Raw genomic sequence first — 21,990 nt, 5'->3', positions numbered from 1 at the left:
GCACTTTCCCCCCTCCAAACATGAAGGGGAAATGTGTGTGCGTCCTATGGGGCGAATGCAGGCTTCAGGGAGCTATCCGCAAGCCTGCGGAGCCCGGCGGGAACTGTGGGCTCCGAAGGCTTGCGGATAGGTGCTTGCAGCCTGAAGTCTGGGGAGCGCAGCACTGTGCACCCCGGGCTTAGGGCAGCTATCCGCAAGCCTGCGGAGCCCGGCGGGAGTTCCTGCTGGGCGCCGCAGGCTTGCGGATAGCTGCCCTAAGCCCGGGGTGCGCAGTGGGCTACAGCGCCGCGCTCCCCGGGCTTTGGATAGCAGCAAGCTCCGGGAGCGATGGCAAGGTTGAGCGCAACCTCACCTTCGCTCCTGGACCCCCAGCCCCGAGGCTAAAAATGAAGCCAAGACAGCTAGTGGGATCTATCCCGTTCGCTGTCATGGCTTCTTTGCTCTTTGGGGCTTGGGGGGGGGGAAATATTTTTTTTTCTTTATTCCCCCCCCCAAAAAAATAAGTGCACCCTATGGGCCGGTGCGCCCTATAGGGCGAAAAATACGGTACTTCTTCAGAAATTGCCTCTGCCTTCACATACACCAGTTTCCCCATTTCTGGGTTATTATAAGGAGTGCTCAAAATGGGAGAGCAAGAAGAAAAAGCAGGATGATTTAATATAAATAAGGCCACATTTAATTACATCACTTGAAAAGACGAGAAAATGTTTTAGATCTGCTTTATAAGTGGGATGGTTTCCTACTCACTTCAAGCATTGGCTTGCTGTAATGTCTGTTGGGCAAAATATGTTTGAGGCTAACTTCCAGACTACTATTTTGAAAACATGGTTTGAAGTGCATTTTCAAAATCTTTCTTTTGCAGCTAGTGCTAACTATAGTCTTTCCCTTTTGGATGTTACTGTCAAGGAAACATGGAAATGGAGAAGGGAATCTGCACACGAGGGGGCAGAGAGTGGTCATGCAAATGTGCTGTTCATTTCTAATTTGTAAAACCGTGGTTTGAAGGATCATCTGAATTAAACAATTAATGCAGAATCTAAATGTTCAGTAGTTATTTATAAAGTAAGAATCTTCTGCTAAGTAACTTGTTATATATTCTTTTTCTTGTAGCCCCACAGGATCACACGTTGAATGGTGCAAGCAACTCATTGCTGCTACAATTTCTAGTCAGATTTCAGGTTCTGTGCCCTCAGACAGTGTATCCAGAGAGTACCGGGTAAGTCTTATTTATTCATTCTTTTAATTTATGTATATGGTGCCACATCAGTCCTTACCCCAAATAAGATATGCATAGGGAATGGAGAGCAAAAACAAAAAATGTATCTTTCTGTCATCTGAGAAAAGGGTTAAGATGATAACATGAAAGGGTAAGATTTTATATGTGAAGCAGTTAGATCTGATAAACTGTTACTTTTTTGTGTTAGTGCCATTTGAAATCTAAAATTGCCACTTAGTTTGGGTCTTCAGTGTGATTGATTGTGAGAAAATACTTTTATTTCATCCTTCACCTTTGCTTTTTGATTTTAAAAAGCAAGCAAATTGCCATGCATTCTTCAAGTAAAGCAGCCAAATGAATATTTGTCTTGTTTCATTTCAAGCAAATTAAGTCATTTACCAGTGTTTTGTGGATTCAAAAGGCAGTAGATTCTCTCTAGAAGTAGGAAACTCTTTAAACTCCCGTGAATAGGAAATAGATTGTTCCTATACCTAGAGATGAATCTGTTGAAGCATGCTTGATCAGATTCTATTTTTAAAATTCTCCTCTTGTGTGCTTTTCTCTATAGAAGCAGTCAGAAATTTGTACTTGGAACTTCTGTAACATGTGGCAGCAAAATGTAATGCTTTCTCTGGACCACGGCTGCTGCCTTGGATAAATGAATGTGGCAATTTTGGCATTACAGCTATTGTACGTTACCTGTGGAATCTGAGTTTTTAGAGCTTGGATTCAATGTACTGGGGAATTCTGGTGCAGTCCTCAAGAACAGAATTTATTTTAACATATCTCTGTTTTTGGCAAATATCACACACGTTTGAAAAGAGAGGAATCTTTTAAAGTCAGCACCGTCAGGTATAGATGATTGAGCCACTTAACAGTCAGTGCTCTTGTACTGCGGCAAATTGCTAATGTACTGGAATAAGTACAAGTATCTCACAGCTTATGTGCCTTTAACTTTTGCACATTCAGCTTTATGCACTTACCATTTTTTTATTTAAAAAAAGGGAGTGGAAAGATGGCAGACATCTAGGAAAAAAGACCTTGGCAATCCCACCTGCCATTAAACCCAATGTGTGTTGACTATACAGTGGTACCTCAAGTTACAAACGCCTCAGGTTACAAACGCTTCAGGTTACATTCTCCACTAACCTGGAAGAGTTACCTCAAGTTGAGAACTTTGCCCCAGGATGAGAATGGAAATCGTGTGCCTGCGGCGCAGCAGCAGCAGCAAGAGGCCCCATTAGCGAAAGCACGCCTCTAGTTATTATTATTAGGTCATCCGTTTTGTGATTTTTTGTTGGCTAAGTTGATGGTGTTCTGACCCACATTTTTTCTTCTTTGTTTGGACAGCCATGTTGTCTCTGTTTTATCATTTGATTCCTTCCGCCATGGGTCTTAAAGAATATCTTGGGCCCACACAGAGCATGACTGTCTCCTTCCTTTTCATCTTTCTTGCTCTAACTTTTGGTAGGGACTACGCACTGCCAGCTTGGGTGCTCGAGGCCTACCTATAAGGTGGCTAGAAGGAGACATTTGTTTCTGATTATTTAAAAAGGCTAAAGTGGACAAAAATAAAGGACACATTATTTATGGTATGATATATATTCACTTCTAAGAAATTTTCAGGAGTAAATTTAAATTGTATCAAGCTGAGATACAATCTGTTGTCAGTTAAGCATAGGTACACAAAGCTTGCACATTATTATTTAATTTAGGGATGGAGTATTTTCCTCTGGCCTGCCAGCCCCCAAACAATTTTTTTGCAGAGTAACAGCAGCAGGAGGACTGAATGAAGCACCTCTCCTCTTCCTGCTAATGTCGCTAACAGATTCGAGCACTCCTTCCTTATTCCAGAGCACTTTGATTACCTAGCAGCGATGGTGGTCACAGGTCCTTTGCTGACCTGAATTTTCTCTCTGTAACCCTGCCTCTTTCCAATTGCAGCACTGGGCACTGCAGAGGAAACTTGCACATGGGGAGGGAAACCACATTGCACACTCTCTCCCGCCCCCCACCTCAAAGACCACTCTGTTTTTCAAGGCACTTTGAATAAGGGTGTAGCTCTGATGTGTGGGGTTATGGCATGTGTGTGTGTTTAAGGTGGCCACATCCATCAGGGTTTGTGATCTCCAGAAGGTTTTGTACATTCAATGTCACCCTTGGGCCAAATAAAGGTTAACTGCCCTTGATCGAATTATAGGTGAAGCCTATTTCAGCTCCATATTTTTTTAATGCATGTAGAAGCAGTGGAAACACATGCTCTTGTTAAAGTGTGTAGGTTGCATTCAGTTATGGCCTACTTGGAGTAGACCCACTGAAATTAATGTATCTAAGTTAGTCATATCCATTAACTTTAATGCATCTTCTGTGAATAGACTAGTATTGCATATCACCAATACCTTTTTTTTCCTGTCACAAATTAAAATCTTTTTAAACATCAGACAAACAATTGTGCGATCTTGATGTTTCCTTAAGCAGTATTACAAGATCTGCTGCCAGAATATTCCACCCTTTGGGTTTGTTTATTCAGCCCACTACTTCACCAACCTTGGAAGTGTATTGATTTGTTTTGCTTACCCTGTCATCATGGATACATAGGGCCTCATGATTCATTTCTATTTAACTGTGTCACAAGTGAGCATGTAAAGAATAGCATGGTCATTGGTATGCTTCTAGTAATATGGGCCTGTAGGTGGTATTTCCCAAATGTAGGATTTGAATACGTGACTTGTTGGATAATATCTGTATTTTAACTAACAGGTATACAGGAGGCCTACTGTAAGGGTAAGAATAAATGTGGCTATTGGCAAGTCAGCCTTTTACCTGTTTTGTGTTTTTGTGCTGTGTTGAGAATCCAGTGTGCTAAGTGTTCTTCTTTACTTCATAAATGGTCGGTTTAAACCAGTCGGGCCATCTTGCTATGCAGTGCAACAGCTTGTTTGCCATAGAAATGTTTTATGTACATTACAGTGTTGTCATGAGCAGTAAAAACCAGTGTGTGAGAGTGCAGTATATTTAAGTTATGTTGGAAATGCATGGTACTAATTTAAGTTTTATTACATTAATTCTGACAAATAGGCCCCCTCAACTGATGCTTACATGTTTTGGAGCACAGAGTACTGTATTACCAGTGTTTTCTGTGTGCTACAGATATTTGAAGGAACCAAAGAACAAACAGTACATTTTAGTCTATCCTACTTAAATAAGATTTCAATCAATGCTTGTGTTTATGCACGCATTCCCATATTGGCAAGACTCTTAGTGGAAAATTCTAAATCTGTGATCCAAGTTAGGCACTGCTGCAATGATATACATCTTTGTCCCATAATTGCTAAAATGTGTCATCCAGTGTTCATTCTGGATATTAAAAAAACATGTATTTGGTTTTTTGTTGCCTTCAGTTTCAAATCAGCAAATGAAGTTTCAAATCAGGGCTGAGGAACAGTTGGATCCTGAGCTCCCCCATCACTTAATGTCACCATGACATCAGGTGATTTAGCTTCAAAGGAAAAAGTTAGGAACACACATCTAGCATGCTCTCATTTCTTGAGGTCAAGCCCGGGTGCAAAACAAAAATATCCGTTTGTTGGTATAGCTTGAATTGAGCTATGTCATCCAAGGAAGTATGCAAACCCCATTTGCAGAAGGATTGACTCCTTGGGAGCTCTAGATTGGGAGTTCCCAGATGGAGCCAATCTCTGCAGGGGTTGCATTGAGCACCAAATTGAAAATGCTCTGCTTGCAGGGGAACAATCAGGAGTATATTCTAACACTCCCGATTGTTCCTTTGCAGCCTGCTTTACACCTCTTGGGCCAGATTAGGACTCTTGGTAGGCCTAATTCTGCCTTCAGGCTGGAGATTGCCTTTGCCTATTCTAGAATCTAGTGCATCCCTCCCACCCCCAGGTGAAAATATTCCTCCCACTCCTTTGCTCCTGAGATAACACATAGAACAGCCAATTACCCAGTCTCCAGTGGTGAGTGAAAATAATTTCTAGGGGAACTGGCAGGCTGGCTGTTTAAAACTGATGCAGTTGGCTTCCCCACCCATTTCTATACAATAGTGTGCCATAAAGAGCTAATATTCCTGATCTAGCAAACTTTGAGGACTTATTTGGAAGGCTAGCATAGCATAGGTCTGCTTCCATTGAAATCCTAGTCTCATTTCTTGCTGGTCCTGGCATCCCTCTTCTGTATTGTTTTGTTTGGCAGAGGCACATTCTTTGGATGTTGGTGATGCTTTCAGAGGACAATAGAATATTAGAGGCCAATGAAGCATCTGGGGGCATAACTTTAGTTTCCCTCCAGCCACTATCCAGTCATAGAATGAGAGGAAGTGGAAGGTAAATCTTGATTTAGGCTGCTCCTCAAAAAGAGGAACAGTGGGTTACTACCTGCCTTTTACAAAAAAGGCTTAAAATACAGCATTTTTTATCCTGCTCTCTAGACTCCCAGAATGCTTATGTATAATTTTATCAAACTATTATCTATTGAATAGTGATACACATAAATCTAAGGACAAGGTAAAAATGGTTACAGTTAAAATTATGTGCAATTTCTTTCCAGATTGCATTGCTTTAGCCTTCTCTTCCTGATCTTTGCATCTGCATCTTCTTGTTCAAAACTAAAAAATAATACCTGGGACTGCCATAATTCTCCCTGCAGTACAATACAAGTGCGTCTGTATTCTTCAGCAATATTCCTGATGTGGGGGAAATTTGATTCAAAGTATCATTCTTCTCTTTATAAATGGAAATTATAAAAATGTTGGAAATCTTAATTATCTTTAGCTACTAGCATATTTTAGGTCAACTGAACATTATTTTATGGTTTAATAGGAATTATTAAAAAAGAGTATTGTAGAACTTATGCAGTTGCTTCAAAACTTGGCCCAGCAAGGTGCCACCTTACTGGGCTCGGGCCATGTTTGCACATTATGTTTGGCAGCAAGCCAGGTGACTGAGAGAAAGCTTATGGAATTCCATGTAGGTGGGCTGCTGCTGGTGGTGGAGATCATTCTGTTCTTCCTCTGCCAGCTTGTTCTGCTTGCATTCTGGCTGCTACTCCATAGCCAGTACAGAAACCAATCATGCTGACAGAGGAAGGGCAGACTGACCCATCTCTCCTCTGCTAGCCCACTGTATTTTTATTTTTTATTTTTTGCTGGATATGTCAGAATCAGAAACAGTATTGGCCTGTGGTGAAGGGGCAGTGATTCATGTCTTTATTACCAGGCTGCTGCACTCTTCTGCTGGAAACACAAGGGGATGAAGCCAGCATAAAAATCAAGTATGCAAGCTTGACTCCGTCCCCCCACCAGTCTGCTGTGTTTGTGTGTTGAACATACAGAACACAAAGTCTCTTCCTGCTCAGTCAGCATAGAAACCAAGCAGAATGCCTCCTACACCAGCCTGCTGCATTCCAGTTTACAGCCTTTTTACTACTAGCCTGATTTTTACTTGTGAGTAGGGCTGGCAAAGGAGAGATGGAGTGCTCTGTCCATATCTGTCTTTTTTATGACTAAAAAGCAGGCAAGTAAAAAATTTGTAGGCTAGTAACTTTTGGGGCCTAATTTGTAGAGCTGCATTAAATTCAGCTTTTGAGGTTTGAACACAAGATGTTGCCTGTTCAAATAATAATTCCTCCCATTCAACAGTTGTGACCTGGAACTCACCTGGGCTTAAAAGCAATCTCATAAAGGAAGCTGTTAATCAGCTGTCTCTATACAAAGCAAATGTCGTAAAAATATCATGGTCTCCACTGAAGTCTCTGAAATGCAAATACTTCAGAAAGCACCTCCTTAAAGTTTTGTCTGGAGAAGGAAGAAATGCAAAGAAATGGACCTTTATATATTTTGACGAATTATGTTCTTGCTGATCCAGCTGGTGTGTGGAAAAATATTTCATGCAACAAAATCTTAAGAAACAAATGATTAGAAATGGTTAAACCTGATTCTAAAGTGTCTTGCTGGCATATCCAGCAGCAATAACAACATAGTATCAGGGTTTGTAGTAATGGGCAGATCTGCAGATGGGGCCATTAAGTTCTTAGCAGTACTTCAACTGTCTTAATATCTCTATTGAGGATACAGATATTTAATTGTTTTATCTTTAAATAACTGCATGGATTCTCTCATTGGTCTATAATCAATTCCTTCTTTTATGTCAAGCATGTGGCCTACTTTATACTCTGCATTTTGTCTTTGCTATTTTGAAGATTGCTTGTTTCAAAAAAAGAAAAGAAAAGAAAAGACAGTACATACTTTGTTTTCTTTGGTACCTGGACTTACGTTTGGAAGAACAGGAATGTTCATATTCCAGATCATCCCAATATTTAAAAAAACAAACTATGACTGGATCTAATAGGTGCTAAAGTCTCTGCTTGACCTATTTGATTTTTGCAAGGAATGAAAAAGCTTATCAAATACATTTCTTTTGGAGTATCTACTGTCTCTGTTTTTAAAATTCTCTCCTTTCACCTGTTATGTGCATGTTTTTTCTCTTACTTCTGCTTGCCCACTGCTGCATCATGCTATTCAGGAGATTCAGGATGGACACAATGGCTATCCTTCTGACGCAGAAGTTGATCAGGTGGCAAGTTTTACTCATCTTTTGTTCACTAACTCTATAGAATGTCACTGTGAATGTTGGAGTTGTGAAAATTCTCATTTTTGTTACCTACTCTTCAGAAGTTCGAGAATAGTTTAAAAACTGTTTTTCAGTGCTTGTGAACAGTGGTGGACTTTGGGCTTTAAAATTTCAGCAGCACCCTTTGCGATGCCACAGTTTGGTGCCCCCCACCTCTCACCTTCCATTGCAGTGCCCTCTTGGTTTGGTGCGCAGTGCAGGTGAATCAGTCACACACTCCCCTAAATCCTCCCCCACTTGTGAAAATTAGTACTTCTCTGAAGCTCTCTCATTTGAATTGAGGATGTATAACACATACTCATAGCTAAATGTCCATTGAAGCTAGGGGGTAGTTTAGAGCATTGTCTTTGTCTTGAGGCACATAGCAGATTATATCTATGGTTTTTTCCATAAGCATTGGTAAATATGTACAGTTCCTTTGATTACTTTTTAAATGTACTAGAAGTGAGGCCATAGGCGTATCACTTCCAGTGGTATGCAGAACACAGTCATTCCAAGTGATCAATGCAGGCTGCTCCTTGTAAAAAGCACATATTTAAAGACTATTGCAGACATGCCCCATTGCACCAGGCTTTGGATTGGTAACCTAGGGTCCTGCTCCCATCTGTATTTGGCACCTGTTGACCTAGGCCATATTTCCCTCACCTCAGAGGTGTAGCTAGGGGGGCGGGGGGGCACTGGGCGCCACACTGTGGGAGGCGGCACTTACTGCAGGGCCTTCAGTGCACCTGAGCCATGCATCTCTTCTGGAAGTAATTCATTGGCTTGGGTGCCCGCAGGCTCCGCACTGCCTGAAACGGCAGCATAGGGGTTGCATCTGCCCACCACCTCCCCCTCAGCTGTAAGGCGACTGAGATTGAGGTGCCGGGGGAACTGTGTGCAAGGTCCACGCTGCCCAAAACGGCAGTGTGGTCTTGCTTCGACCTGCTGCCTCTCCCTCAGCTGCCCTACAGCTGAGAGGGAGGTGGCAGTGAGGTGCAGTGTGCCCTGCTCCTGCTTGCCCCGCCCCCAGGTGAAGGGCGCAAACATCACCCTGGGTGTCTGAGTGGCCAGCTACGCTGCTGTCCCCCTCCCCCAGTGTAGGTGACTCACAACAGGAACACGTGTAAGGTCCACACTAGGAGTCAGAGTAAGATTGATACTTAGCTCATTGAATGCCTGACAGGGATGGTCACAAGGCTTTTAGCATTTAAGGCACATTCAGAAGGAAGGCCATTTTCTCTGAGTTGCAAGTGAGGTATAAAGTTGAGCTCTGCTGTTGTCCAGTAGCTTTCAGTAACAAGCACAGTCCAGTGATGGCATAGGTTTGCGACCATTGCAGCTGTGCAACATCTGCACTCCAGAGGACTCCTTCCTTCCTCTCATTGCATTTGGCAACAGCAGCTTGACAGTGTGGGCTGTGGGTACACTGCATCCCTGTGCTTTCCAGCTGTTGTGAAAGTAGGCAAGAGTGGGAAGTCACAATTTCTGAATGCTTTTTAAGTAACCTATTAATGTGCAACTACTTCAGTGTAAACAAGAATGGTAAATTCAGATAGAAGTAAAACGAAGCACTCCTTATTTCAATATATTAGCCAAGAGTATGTGTAACAGCTTGGACATGTGCAGAGAGACTTTTGACTCTTTTTATAATCGAAAGAGCTGGAACCCTCTTCCTTTCTCGCTATGTTTTGCTTCTTGAAGTCCCTCTGATTGCAAAAGCTGTTTGCCAGGGGGAGGTGGGGAGGGCTACTGTTCAAGAAAATAGGAAGCTTCCTTATATGGAGTCAGACCATTGGTCCATCTGGCTCAGCATTGTCTACAATGACTGGCAGCAGCTCTCCTTGCCTTGCCTTGCCTTACCTGGAGTTGCTGGGGATTGAACCTGGGATCTTCTGCATGCAAAGCAGATGCTCTACCACTGAGCTATGGCTCTTCCCCTTAACTCAAGGTCAAAATCCCCTTGGTCATGAAGATCTGATTAAGCAGTTCCTTGCATCTTGGTCATAAAGTCCAAACATGGATTGATTGATTGATTGATTGATTGATTGTATAAATTTATATATAGTTGAGTATTGTTCAAGTTCATAAAAAGAATTTTTATATCAAATAAATAGCGTTGACTAAAAATAGTTTAGGGAGTTACCCTTTAACCATTAAGGTGCTGCTTAAAATATTACAATATCAATATAGGTGACATTTTATGATTTTCAATTATTTTATGATTTTATTGATTTATACCATTTAAATAAATAAATAAAACATATAAAAAACTAATAAATGTCCATACAGAGATGGATCCATGGTACAACAAACATCAGAATGACAAAAAAATACAAATTATTGGCCTTGGAATAATATGTTATTTTGAAACAAATCTTAAATGAATTCTGTGAGTGAAGTGAGGCACAAAATTTACAAGACCAGTGGAACTGAATATGATTTAGTGGTGAGTGTTTGTAATTAAAAACTTATTAAAGTCTACATTTTAAATATGCAGTTAATGAATCAGTAAGTTAATTACACCAGTTAATATTGTATGTAGGATAAGGAGTATAAATCATAGTATGCCAGATGTCATATTAGTATTTCACATCAAAATCTGTTAATGTCAAGTGATAAATTGGCCAATTGCTTTTAAAAAAATAATTCCACCACACTTCCGCTAGAGCAGTATTGCACAGAAACAAACACTAGTTCTGTGAACATCATTTGGACATATGGGAAGGCAACTGTCGGAAGGATTGCAATATTAATCCTGACCTGTAAATCAGAAATGCAGCAGAAGTTGTGGTGGACCTCTGCGAGCATTTATTTTTAAACTGACCGGATGTTTGTACATGCCAGAACTTAAAATGTTGCAAATTTTATTCTGAACCTTACAAGGAAATACATTGTGATCTCAAAAAAATATCTGGGCATGAACAGTCCACACTATATTTCTCCCCCAAAATAGTACCAGTCAGGGGTGAACTCAAGCCATGAGCATGATCTAAAAATATGGACATAGAGTTATTGCATCATGTGTAGTTTGATTAAAACATCAAGCCATTTGGGTGATCTGCTTATTATGGCACAGTGGTTTTATGTGGTGAAAAATTGTTCATAATCTGACTTACTGAATCTTCAGTTCTTGTAAATGCCTTAGTCAGACCTACATGTGCACAACTGGTATTTCATCAAGATGCTGATTGATTTTCACTGGGGGATGGCTAGAGATTAATTTGGAATGCTTTTGGTTCTTGCATAAGGGACACTTGAGGCCCCTGAGCTGAAGGAAATCCTCCTTTGCCACAGAGGACTGCCACTGTGGGGAGACCATCCATTGTTCCTTGAATTGACTCCTGAGGGCCACTTGAACGGCTCTCTCCCACTATCCTCGGTTCAGTAAATACTGCTGTGGTCATGAAGCACGATTTTAAGCAAGCAGAGCAAAAAGCTGAACTGAGAGCTCAATCAGCTCTGTTCAGCAAGAACTGTGGCAGGGCAAAGCTGTGGAGTGTTTTAAAAATGGAGAATAAAAGCAGGCTGCACCATCAAACTTCAGAAAATAAAATGGACTAGAACAAATGTTCAGTAAAATATTTATTTATTAAAGCTTCCAGAGTTATCTGATGTGCTTCAGTTCTGTATAGCTAGTCAACCTGTTTTTTTTTTCTGGGGAATACTTTATTCTCTAGATATTGGTCTATGGACCAGATATATAGTCTGCTTCACAAACAGACCTTCTCTTGCACAGTTAGTTTCCATAATAAAGCTAGCTGGCATTGCTAATGGACTAAATGGTCACTCACATTACATACAAATATGTATATTTACATACTGCATACCTGTTGTGTACATTTAAAAAATGTATTATGAAAGTGCAGTATCTAGTTATTGCAACTTGATATTTGCTTTTCTTATGTAAAATTTTAGCCAAATGATTTATCATTCCTTGCTTAATTTTGGGAGGGATTATGGGGCCTGTGAGCCTCCATTAGCAGGGGGGAAATATGACACAGGGCAGGATCTGAAAAACAAACTTAAAAAGCATTGAGTAGCTAAAAAGTGAGAAAAAAACTTTGAAAACATTTGATCAGCCATATAAAAACTTTGAAAACATTTGATCAGCTGTATAAAAAATAACACTGCGAAATACTTTGGGAGCTGTATGTCAAAATACCCAACAACTTACAATATTTGCCGAATTTTTGTGTGTCTTCTATGTGCTAATTGGAATAGTTGGTCTTACCTTTGTGTAGTTGGTCTTACCTTTGTGTGAATGCTTTGCTACTAATCCATATTGTAAATATTGACACTGTTTATTCTGTAAATCCAGTAATGCTACATAAAATCTGAGCAGATTCTCTTAATCCATGGTTAAGAGATCAGGGACAGACCACATTGTATCTCCCTCTCCCTCTCTACCTTTTGCATCTTGGGAACTAATTTCACCCTCTCCCATCACTTTTGCAGCAATAGTAACTATACTTAAGTCTTTACCAGGGTTCCTGATTAAACAGGCCTCCAAGCTGTTTTCAGATCCTGGCTAGATGAAAACTGGTTACGTTGATTAGCAGTTGTTGATGAAACACTACATTTCAGCAAAGGAGAGGGGGATTTTGCATCCAAGTTGGAAGGGATGGGGGAAGGAGAATAATTCACCCTTGATTTCTTTAACTTCAATTATGTGTACATTCACACCAGCCCGTAGCGTTAAAGAACTCTGCTTTGAGAAGAAATCACTATCTTTTGTATTGCTACAGTAACCTCCTAGCAAAAGCACCTTGTGGTTGTTGTTGATGTTTAAGCTCTGCAGGTGGAATGTAAGATTTACATTTAGCATTGAATTTCTGCCAGGCACTGAGGGATGGAAACAAGCTCGCCCAGATGGAAGAGGCTCCACTTTTTCCTGGAGAATCAATTAAAGCTATTGGTAAGTGGAGCACTGAGTGGCTGAGAACATTGTTGTTTGTGGCCAAACACAAAATGAAAGCTACTCATTTGGTTTTATATATTTCAGAATTATTACACTGATCAGTTTTTATTCTGGATCCTTAATCCTTTATACTTGGTATCTGAAGAAGTGTGCATGCACACGAAAGTTTATACACAGAACAAACTTAGTTGTCTAAGGTGCTACTGGACAATTTATTTATTTCGGCCTTTATACCTAAGTTAGGCCATAGGAGATACTATGCACAAAAGGCAAGCATATCTGAGAATAATTTTAATAAACTATAAATTAGCTCATAAATTAGTAGCTGTGAGACTGATGTGTCAAGTACTTGGGTACTCAGTTATTCTATGCAGCTTCAAGTACTTTTTCTTCAAGTTTTATTTTTTCCATTGTGATAATATCACAGCCCTTTGGAGTAGAATGCTAGTGGTCTAGATTGGATGGCATACAACATATTCTCCCCCTCAACACTCCCCTTCTTTGGAATAAAAGTTTGGAGTGTTCCTAAGGATTGGATTGGTTCACACATAGTTTTCATGATCCTATAAACTTTTTAAACTATCGAAGCAGGATGCCTCAGGCTTCCATGCTGCCTACCTCCCTTCATTAATTTCATTGCAATTTGCTCCTTCACTTTTAATACAAACCATAACTTGACATTATGTTCATGATCATACTCAGACCACTGTATCTTCTCCCCCATGTGCAGTAGGGGTATATGTGTGAGTATGTGATGTGCTCTGAATGCTCACATCACTCTGTACATTATTTACCGTATTTTTCGCCCCATAAGACGCACCGGTCCATAAGACGCACCTAGTTTTTTGGGGGGGAAATAAAGGAAATTTTTTTTTATTTCCCCCCCAGGTGCGCTGCGCTAATCCTGAAGCTTGGGGCGTGCGGAGCTCAGCACGCCCCAAGCTTCTGGGTGCCGGCAAGGTCTCCGATAGCCGTGGGAGAGCCGGGCGCCTCTCCCAGGGCTAGCGGACAGCTGCGCTAATCCTGAAGCTTGGGGCGTGCGGAGCTCAGCGCGCCCCAAGCTTCTGGGTGCAGGCAAGCTCTCCGCTAGCCCTGGGAGATAGCTTCCTGAAGCCTGGAGAGCGAGAGGGGTCGGTGCGTACCGACCCCCCTCGCTCTCCAGGCTTCAGCGAAAGCCTGCATTCGCCCCATAAGACGCACACACATTTCCCCTTCATTTTTAGAGGGGAAAAAGTGCGTCTTATAGGGCGAAAAATACGGTATTTGATTTAAAGTATTTTACCCTCCAAACTAGTCCCAAAGCAATAGAAAAATTAGAATAAAATATAATAAAAAGCAAGGAACAGTAAAGCAACAGAGAAGATTGCAGGAAAACATAGGTGGGAATGGAGTTCAATACTTTGGGAACTACTTGTGGAAAAAACACTCATTTTGGTAGCCCTCTGCCTAGCATTTGAAGGCAGAGGCTCTCACAGAAGGATCTCTAAGGTAGAACTTAATTGATGTGCAGGTTTTGTTTAGAGAAAGCAGTCCTTTAGATACCTATCTTCCAGGCTGCCAAGAAGAGTTTGGATTTGATATCTCGCCTTTCACTCCCCTTCAGGAGTCTCAAAGCGGCTAACATTCTCCTTTCCCTTCCTCCCCCACAACAAACACTCTGTGAGGTGAGTGGGGCTGAGAGACTTCAAAGAAGTGTGACTGGCCCAAGGTCACCCAGCAGCTGCATGTGGAGGAGCGGAGACGCGAACCTGGTTACCCAGATTACGTGACTACCGCTCTTAACCACTACACCACACTGGCCAAGGATTTCAGTACTTAAAAGTGAAATATTTAGAGGGGGAACATTTGACAGGTCTTGGCTTTTGAGACTGATAAGGCAGAGAGTACATGGAAGCAGCCTTGGATGCAATTTAGGGACTCTGGTGTGGAATCAATGCATGCCCATTTTTCTGTTTGCTTGCTTCCAAGAATATCTTACCTGCCGTGTAGGTAAGCCCACAAAAGTTATTAGTTGCAATGTTTTTTCTTAGCCTGAATTTCCACGCTGGCAACAGAAGATTCTTTCTCCATCATTTCCAACATGAAGCGCAGGTTGCTAACCTTGCAGCAAGATGGGGGGGGGGGGAATGCCTTCTACGAAGTGGGCTGGTGGAGGAGGGATGATGTAATCTGTGCCTCTGTGTCCTCCAACCTTCTGCCGTTCTGGCCTGGCTGAAGAGAAAGGGGTCCGAAAATAAAGTAAATATTATGAAAACATAATAAAATTGTGGTGGCTGGGCTCACCCAAAGAAAACTAAACCTGGGCCTTGACCCTGGACTTCTCACTGCTAGGGGGAGTGGAGAGTGCGTAATCGTATGTTTTGCCACCATGTATCACAGAACCTTTTTAGCATAACTCTCGGTATTGCCTTAGTGCAAAATGAAATTGTTAGGTCATATTTTATTCATAAGGTGCTGTCTTGAATCTGTATCTGGGCTGTGAAGTGGAAAGCCAGATTTGATGTCTGCTCATTTGCCTGCAAGATAAGTTCTTCCATGTGACTAATTCACAGAACTTTCAGATCTGCTTCTAAATGTCGTTGTCATTGTTGAGAGGAATAGAATGGTTCCCTCAGTTGCCAAAAGTTTGGCTTTCAGTGAATGAGATGTAGTTATAAAGGTTCTGTTAAATGTCATGTTTGATTTGCCAAGCTTATGTGTTGGTCATTTTGAAATTTATGACATTTTTTGTCCACAGTGTACCCAGTTCTTCTCTGCTACCGCCATAAATATGCCTTATACAGTGGAACCCCCGATTGCAAACGTGATCCGTGCGGGAGGCATGTTTGCAACCCGCAGCGTTCGCAACCTGCATCACCGCGTCTGCATACATGCGAGTTACAATTTGGCGCTTCTGCACATGGCGCAAAGTGCGATTTAGCGTTTCTGTGCATGTGCGAGTGCCGAAACCCGGAAGTAACCTGTTCCGGTACTTCCGGGTTCAGCTCGGTGCGCAACCCGAAAACATGTAACCTGAAGTGTCTGTCACCTGAGGTACCACTGTAGTTCTGATTTTAGCTTCCAAAGTTCTGGATTCTGAAGATATTAGTAGGGAAGTAGACAGTGGGACTGCAATTCAGTATATTCTTAAGTGGGAGTAAGTTCCATTGCAATCAGAAGCCTTCTGAGTATACCTATTCAGGATTGCATTGTAAGGCACCCTCAAAGTAGGATTGTGCAGTGGCGTTTATTACTAAAAATGTAGATGACTGTACAAAACTATCAACTTAAAATAAAAAATTGTGTCCTTAAAAACATTTTAAATGTCCTAGATGGTATTCTTATTTTTTGTAATCATCAAGTATTTTACAGGTGACCCATAACTTGCTAGGCTTTTGTTTATTTTTATTTTTTCAGTTATGAAAATGCCTACTTTTGAAGTGCTATGAAATAGGCATTATTTTAAAAAACTGAAATAATTGGCTGTATAAACTCAGTTCATTCCATGTGTAAATTCCAGCCTCAAAAAGGCATTTATTAGTAGAAGTTGTTTGCATCAGGTATTTTGCCTGTGTTCATACATAATAAAAATAATCCTATAGTTCGATTTTTAGTACTAATAAAGTGTCTTATTTTTCCCAGCTAAAGACGTCATGTATATCTGCCCATTTATTGGAGCCATCAGTGGTACACTATCAGTGACAGATTTCAAAATGTATTTCAAGAATGTTGAGAGGGTGAGCCCTTTTTTCTTATTGCACGTCATGCATCTTTCTGCTACAGCCTTACTCCTGTGCTTTCCTTTTCAGAAACTGACACATGTATAAACTAAGCATAAAGTACTGTTTCAGCTTTATGTGGCCTAATATAATTGTATATTTTTATCTCAAACAGAATATTACATATTTCCTCACACCTGCAATAAAGAAACGTGGTGTTTACTTTTTCTTCAAATTTCAGGATCCACATTTTGTTCTTGATGTGCCTCTTGGAGTGATGGCCAGAGTTGAAAAGATTGGAGTGCAGAGCCATGGAGACAACTCTTGTGGAATAGAAATTGTTTGCAAGGTATCAGTTTAATTTTGCAGAAGTGTACTTAAATTGTGCTTTAATTTCATTGTGGAATCCCAGTGATATATCTTAGATATATAAGACACTGTTACTTGCTTATTTCTTATGGCTGTTGTGAATGCACTGGTGTAACTGGTCCTAAGACCTAAAGTTTAGAACAGGTTTTTATTAATTTTCAGATAAACCTGGATTAAAAGAGGAGGTTCCTTAATACCACTATTCAGTGCAAAAAAATCTTTTGAATAATATTTGTAACTGCTGTAATTTTTCACTTAACATACCAAAGCTTAAGATATCTTTTCACAGGATATGAGAAACTTGCGGCTTGCCTATAAACAGGAAGAACATAGACTGGAGATTTTTCAAAACCTTATTAACCGAGCATTTCCTCTTTCTCATGGGCTTGTAAGTATTACAATTAGGAGTTCTATACCCTCAACATTGGTTCATTTTTCAAACTATATAGTGGGAGGAATCTAAATATAGTCTTGTGGTGCTTAAGAATTTAAAAAATCAATATGATTCTCACTCTTCTTAGTAGTGTAGTTAAAAGAACTTACAGCAGTATTCAAATAAGTTTTACTCAGAGCAGACCCGCTGAAATTAATAGACCTAACTTTGTCATGTTCATTAATTTTGGTGGGTCTAAATCCATACCCACCACCTTGTGGGGCATCTTTGAGAGAAAAAAATTAAAAGGAGTAACCCCCACACAAATCCAGAGTGGAGTCCCTAAGATGGTTGGATGGCATCTTGTACGCCTCCTTCCAGCAACACCTACAGCCAAACTGGTGCCAAACGTATTCCTCTGCTTTTCTCTGGAGTACATCAGTGAGGTTGAGAGGGGGGCCTTGTCATCTGGGCAGCCCAGGACCTCCATACACACTGCCCAGGCTTGCACCTTGGAGAGATCATAGCCACTGCAGGCACTGTGATTCTCCAGTGGTTTGGTTTCACCCCTGGAGGCATACTCCATTGTGTGGAAGTGAATGTTTCATTGTTCTCTATTGTTGCTAGCCACATGCACTTGGCAGAGTTGATGAAATTAAGATTGTTGATATTTATGAAGAATGTTTTTACTGAGTTTTAATCTCAATGTAAAATGCTCTTCTGAACTCTTAAGAAATGAAGAGAGAAATAGTGTAATTAAACAGTAGTAATGTATGCTTTTGTTTCACTGCATTTAGCCACTCTTTGCATTCACCTATAAAGAGAAATTTCCTGTTAATGGCTGGAAAGTTTATGATCCAATGGCAGAATACAAGAGGCAGGTAGGTAATGACAATTTTCACTTTTAAAAAATAATTTGCATTGTTTTCTATTTTGCCTGAATATCCATTTGTGGTAGATCTAAAAGACTAAGTCAAGTACTTAAAAATTTGTCGGCACATTGCTGATACTAGATGGACACTGAAAAGTCAAGAACCATGCCATTTTCCCCATTGTTTTCCTGGACATAATAGTTGGACTAGAGAGTGGAACTACACGTTAATGCCCCACATCCAGTAATGCAGCCACTTCCTGCATGACCTCACACTGCATGTCCTCTGTGTTGTGTGCCACAAGAAATGTAGACTCATGCTTACTCCTCCTGCTAATTGTGAATCAATATTTGTGTGCACCTTTATATGCATATAGGCCCTGGCCACGAGAGCAGTTAGTGGGGGGGAGTGCATGTCGCCTTGATCTTATTTACTGTATTTATATATTGCCTGCCTGTTAATGCATTTAGTGTGAGTTGCTATATACAGTAGGTAAAGGTGAAGGTACAGCTACATGATCAAAAAAGGAAAGAGGAAAATAAGCAAATTCTGGCACCTCCTTTTACATAACAAACCAATATGCCAGGATTGTGCTTAAATTTCCCTTTAGCTGTTATATGTCCATCTGTAGCAAGCAAGTAGTTTGTGGAGATGCAAGCAGAGCTCTGCCCCTTTCAGAGTTTGAACTAAGATCTACTCATGCATTCAGGACTAATACTGGTTTTCTATAACCTTCAGAAGCCTTGTAAAATAAAAATAAAAATGAGTTACAATATAATTGTAATGTTTTAGGTTTAATTAAATGTTTTAGGTTTAAATTAAACGTTTTAGGTTTAATTTTTGGGGACCCTGAAATCAGATGGGTAAACCTTGACTCCTTAAAACATTGTTTTGCTTCTATGCAGGGCTTACCCAATGAGAGTTGGAAAATATCCAAAATCAACAGCACATATGAATTCTGTGATACATACCCTGCTGTTCTTGTTGTGCCAGCTAGTGTAAAAGATGATGATCTCTCCAGAGTAGCAGCATTTCGGGCAAAAGGCAGAGTTCCAGTAAGTAAAAGTCCTGAGTTAAAAAACAATTGCTGGTGTATGGGTTATGATGCACCTTGACACCTAATCTGAGAGCTCCAAAACTAGTTGCTCAATTCTCTATTGGAAGGAAGACTATGTGAACTAAAAAGGAAAACAAGAAACAGTCCTAAGCTGGGAACCCAAGTGTAAAAAGGCACTTATATTCTGTCTGTGCAAAATGTGGTGGGAAGATCGCATAAAATCTACTTCATAGGTTCAAAAATCAGTTGGACTGCACTTCAGCAGTTTGTGCGAAGAATATTTGATGTCAGAATTGGGACTAACAGAAATCAAAATTATTCCTATTGTGAAAAGCCATTTTCTGAAGATTGTCCTTCTGTGTTTAGACAATAAGCAGTAATGGTATGGGAAATTAGTTTGTAGGGGGTTAATGATCCACTCCATGGTCCCATTCACTGGTAACTTCAAGACTTGATTATTGCAATTCACTCTGTGGGGTTGTCCTCAAAATTAGTCTAGAAGTTAGTGCAGAATACTTCTGTGAGGTATATTCATTCAACATACTATGCTTTAGTTGAAGTAGGTCCATTGGCTGCCTCTGCTCCTGGATAAGGTGCATGGTAGTGTTGATTGTTTACAAACCCTTAAATAACTTGGGACCAGGCTACCCTTATGCCCGTGCAGGGATGATTGAAGGCTAACCAACACCCAGGGTGGGGCAAACTGCCAGCTGCACACACATTGCATCGCTATGTAGGGCGCATGTGCGGCATCGCTACATACAGCGCATGCATGCGACACCACGCATGTGTTGTACATAGTGGTTTGCTGCTGGTTCCACCTGAGCACTGTATGGACGGTGGCAGGATCCTGTGCTTGCGGCTGCAGTGGTGGTGGAGGGATCCTCCACTTGCGGCTGTAGCAGTGACGGAGGGATCCTACTGCTGTTCGTATGGCACTTGGGCGGCTCTGGCAGCAAAACCGCTATGTACAGCGCATGTGTGTGACACCACACATGTGTTGTACATAGTGATTTGCTGCGGCCCCAGCACCGTATGGACGGTTCAGCCGCGAACAGAGGATCTTCCACCTGCGGCTGCGTGATGGCCTCTCACGCCACTGCACCATGGGGCGAGCACCCCACAGGGTAGCTTCTTGTCACCCCTCCAGACATGGCACCTGGGGTGAACCCCCCCCCCCACCTTGCGACACCACTGCGCCCATGCCTAGCCATTAAGTTCCCTTGAGAGAATTGTGTGTGTCTTGGGGAAGGGGGAATCAAACAGCAGGCAAGTCCCCAGTTGCTGTACTGTATTGCAAAAACACTTTTGAAAGTACTAACAGTTCCAAAGGTGGTTTGCTATTGTCAGGAAACTTCATGCAGAACTGTATTATTAGTTTTGATGGCCATGTAAAAAAAATACATGTGTCTTTTGATTTTTTAACGAGTACCTTTATTCTCTGTCTTCTTATGACGTTACATCCATTGCTAATATGACTTATGCAGTTGTTTCTACTGCATATATATTGGTGTATATATATTCTCCCCTTAACCTAGGTGTTATCCTGGATCCACCCTGAAAGCCAGGCCACCATCACACGTTGCAGCCAACCTCTAGTGGGCCCAAATGACAAGCGATGCAAAGAAGATGAGAAATATTTGCAGACGATTATGGATGCCAATGCTCAGTCCCACAAGCTCTTCATCTTTGATGCTAGACAGAACAGTGTTGCAGATACGAATAAGGTATAACTAGCATAAGGGGAAAACATATACATTTATTTAAAATTCAGAGTGACATCCAACCAAGTCACACTTTGGAGTAGGGCAACTGAAATTAATGGACTTAAGTGGGTCTACTCTGAGTATGACTTAGTTCAATATCGCTCTGAAATACTTAAATTTTAAAATGTTGAAATTACCTTTTTTATCTAAAATATTTTAAGGCCACTCTTTTAGCACTAAACTCCCACAGGGCATCTTCCATAAAAGATAAAATACAACATACACAATCAAAGATACAATCATGAAAAATATATTTAAAATTTGAATACCAATATTAATACAACAATCATAATTCATAAGAATGAGCAATAATAGCAGTAACAACAACAACAACAACAACAACAACAACAACAACAACAACAACAACAACAACAACAACAACAACAACAACACCATTAGAGCTAACTAAAACATTTTAATGCTATTTCAGCCCTGGTTTATGCCAGCATAACCATAATATCTTAAGAAAAACCAATTTGAAACAGATATCTCTCTTAAATCCCACCAAACCTTTCTATTTTGCCAGGCCAATGCAGGAAATTTAAGAATACTTGTTTCCATAATGAGTATTTGATACCTGTTTTTAATCTTTTATGTGGTTTTTATTTTATGTATTATTGCTGCAACTTCTTTGGTATTTTTCTTTTTTATTATATAGTGGTACATGAATATTTAAAGAAGTAAATAAAGGCCCATAAAGAAGGGGCCATGCACATCTCCCTTGAAATAGAATTCCGTAAGTGTGAGGCCACTGTTGAGAGAGCCCTTTCCTTCATGCTTGCCAGCTAGCTTTTTCTCCCTGGTGGGCATTCAAGAAATCTTAAATCTTAAAGATACATTTAAATTACTTAAACTGTATTTTCAGACAAAAGGTGGCGGCTATGAAAGTGAAAGTGCCTACCCAAACGTGGAGTTGGTTTTCTTGGAAATTCCAAACATCCATGTAATGAGAGAATCACTGCGTAAACTGAAGGAAATCGTTTACCCTACAATTGATGAATCTCGATGGCTGTCCAATGTGGAGAGTACACACTGGCTGGAATACATACGGGTAATTGACTTGTTGAAAATATAAATTGTGGGTTTTTTGCT

At 40.7% G+C, this 21,990-nt stretch overlaps 1 protein-coding gene across 4 annotated transcripts in view; it reads left to right on the top strand.

Moving 5' to 3' along the window:
* Nucleotides 1–21,990, top strand: part of MTMR1 (myotubularin related protein 1) — a 53,706-nt gene that overhangs the window by 4,787 nt on the left and 26,929 nt on the right. Inside the window, exons 2-12 of one of the 4 annotated variants that reach the window (XM_081179013.1) lie at nucleotides 1,111–1,216; nucleotides 3,977–4,000; nucleotides 7,756–7,806; nucleotides 12,685–12,760; nucleotides 16,385–16,479; nucleotides 16,703–16,810; nucleotides 17,120–17,218; nucleotides 18,001–18,084; nucleotides 18,981–19,130; nucleotides 20,671–20,859; nucleotides 21,764–21,949. In XM_081179013.1, coding sequence (XP_081035139.1) covers nucleotides 1,111–1,216; nucleotides 3,977–4,000; nucleotides 7,756–7,806; nucleotides 12,685–12,760; nucleotides 16,385–16,479; nucleotides 16,703–16,810; nucleotides 17,120–17,218; nucleotides 18,001–18,084; nucleotides 18,981–19,130; nucleotides 20,671–20,859; nucleotides 21,764–21,949 — 1,168 coding nt within the window. The remainder of the gene's footprint in view (nucleotides 1–1,110; nucleotides 1,217–3,976; nucleotides 4,001–7,755; nucleotides 7,807–12,684; nucleotides 12,761–16,384; nucleotides 16,480–16,702; nucleotides 16,811–17,119; nucleotides 17,219–18,000; nucleotides 18,085–18,980; nucleotides 19,131–20,670; nucleotides 20,860–21,763; nucleotides 21,950–21,990) is intronic. The other 3 variants (XM_081179015.1, XM_081179014.1, XM_081179016.1) reach the window with 3 other exon arrangements.

Source organism: Podarcis bocagei, assembly GCF_964188305.1.
Source record: "Podarcis bocagei genome assembly, chromosome: Z".
Taxonomy (NCBI): Eukaryota; Metazoa; Chordata; class Lepidosauria; order Squamata; family Lacertidae; genus Podarcis; species Podarcis bocagei.
This window is presented reverse-complemented; position numbering and strand designations above follow the sequence as displayed.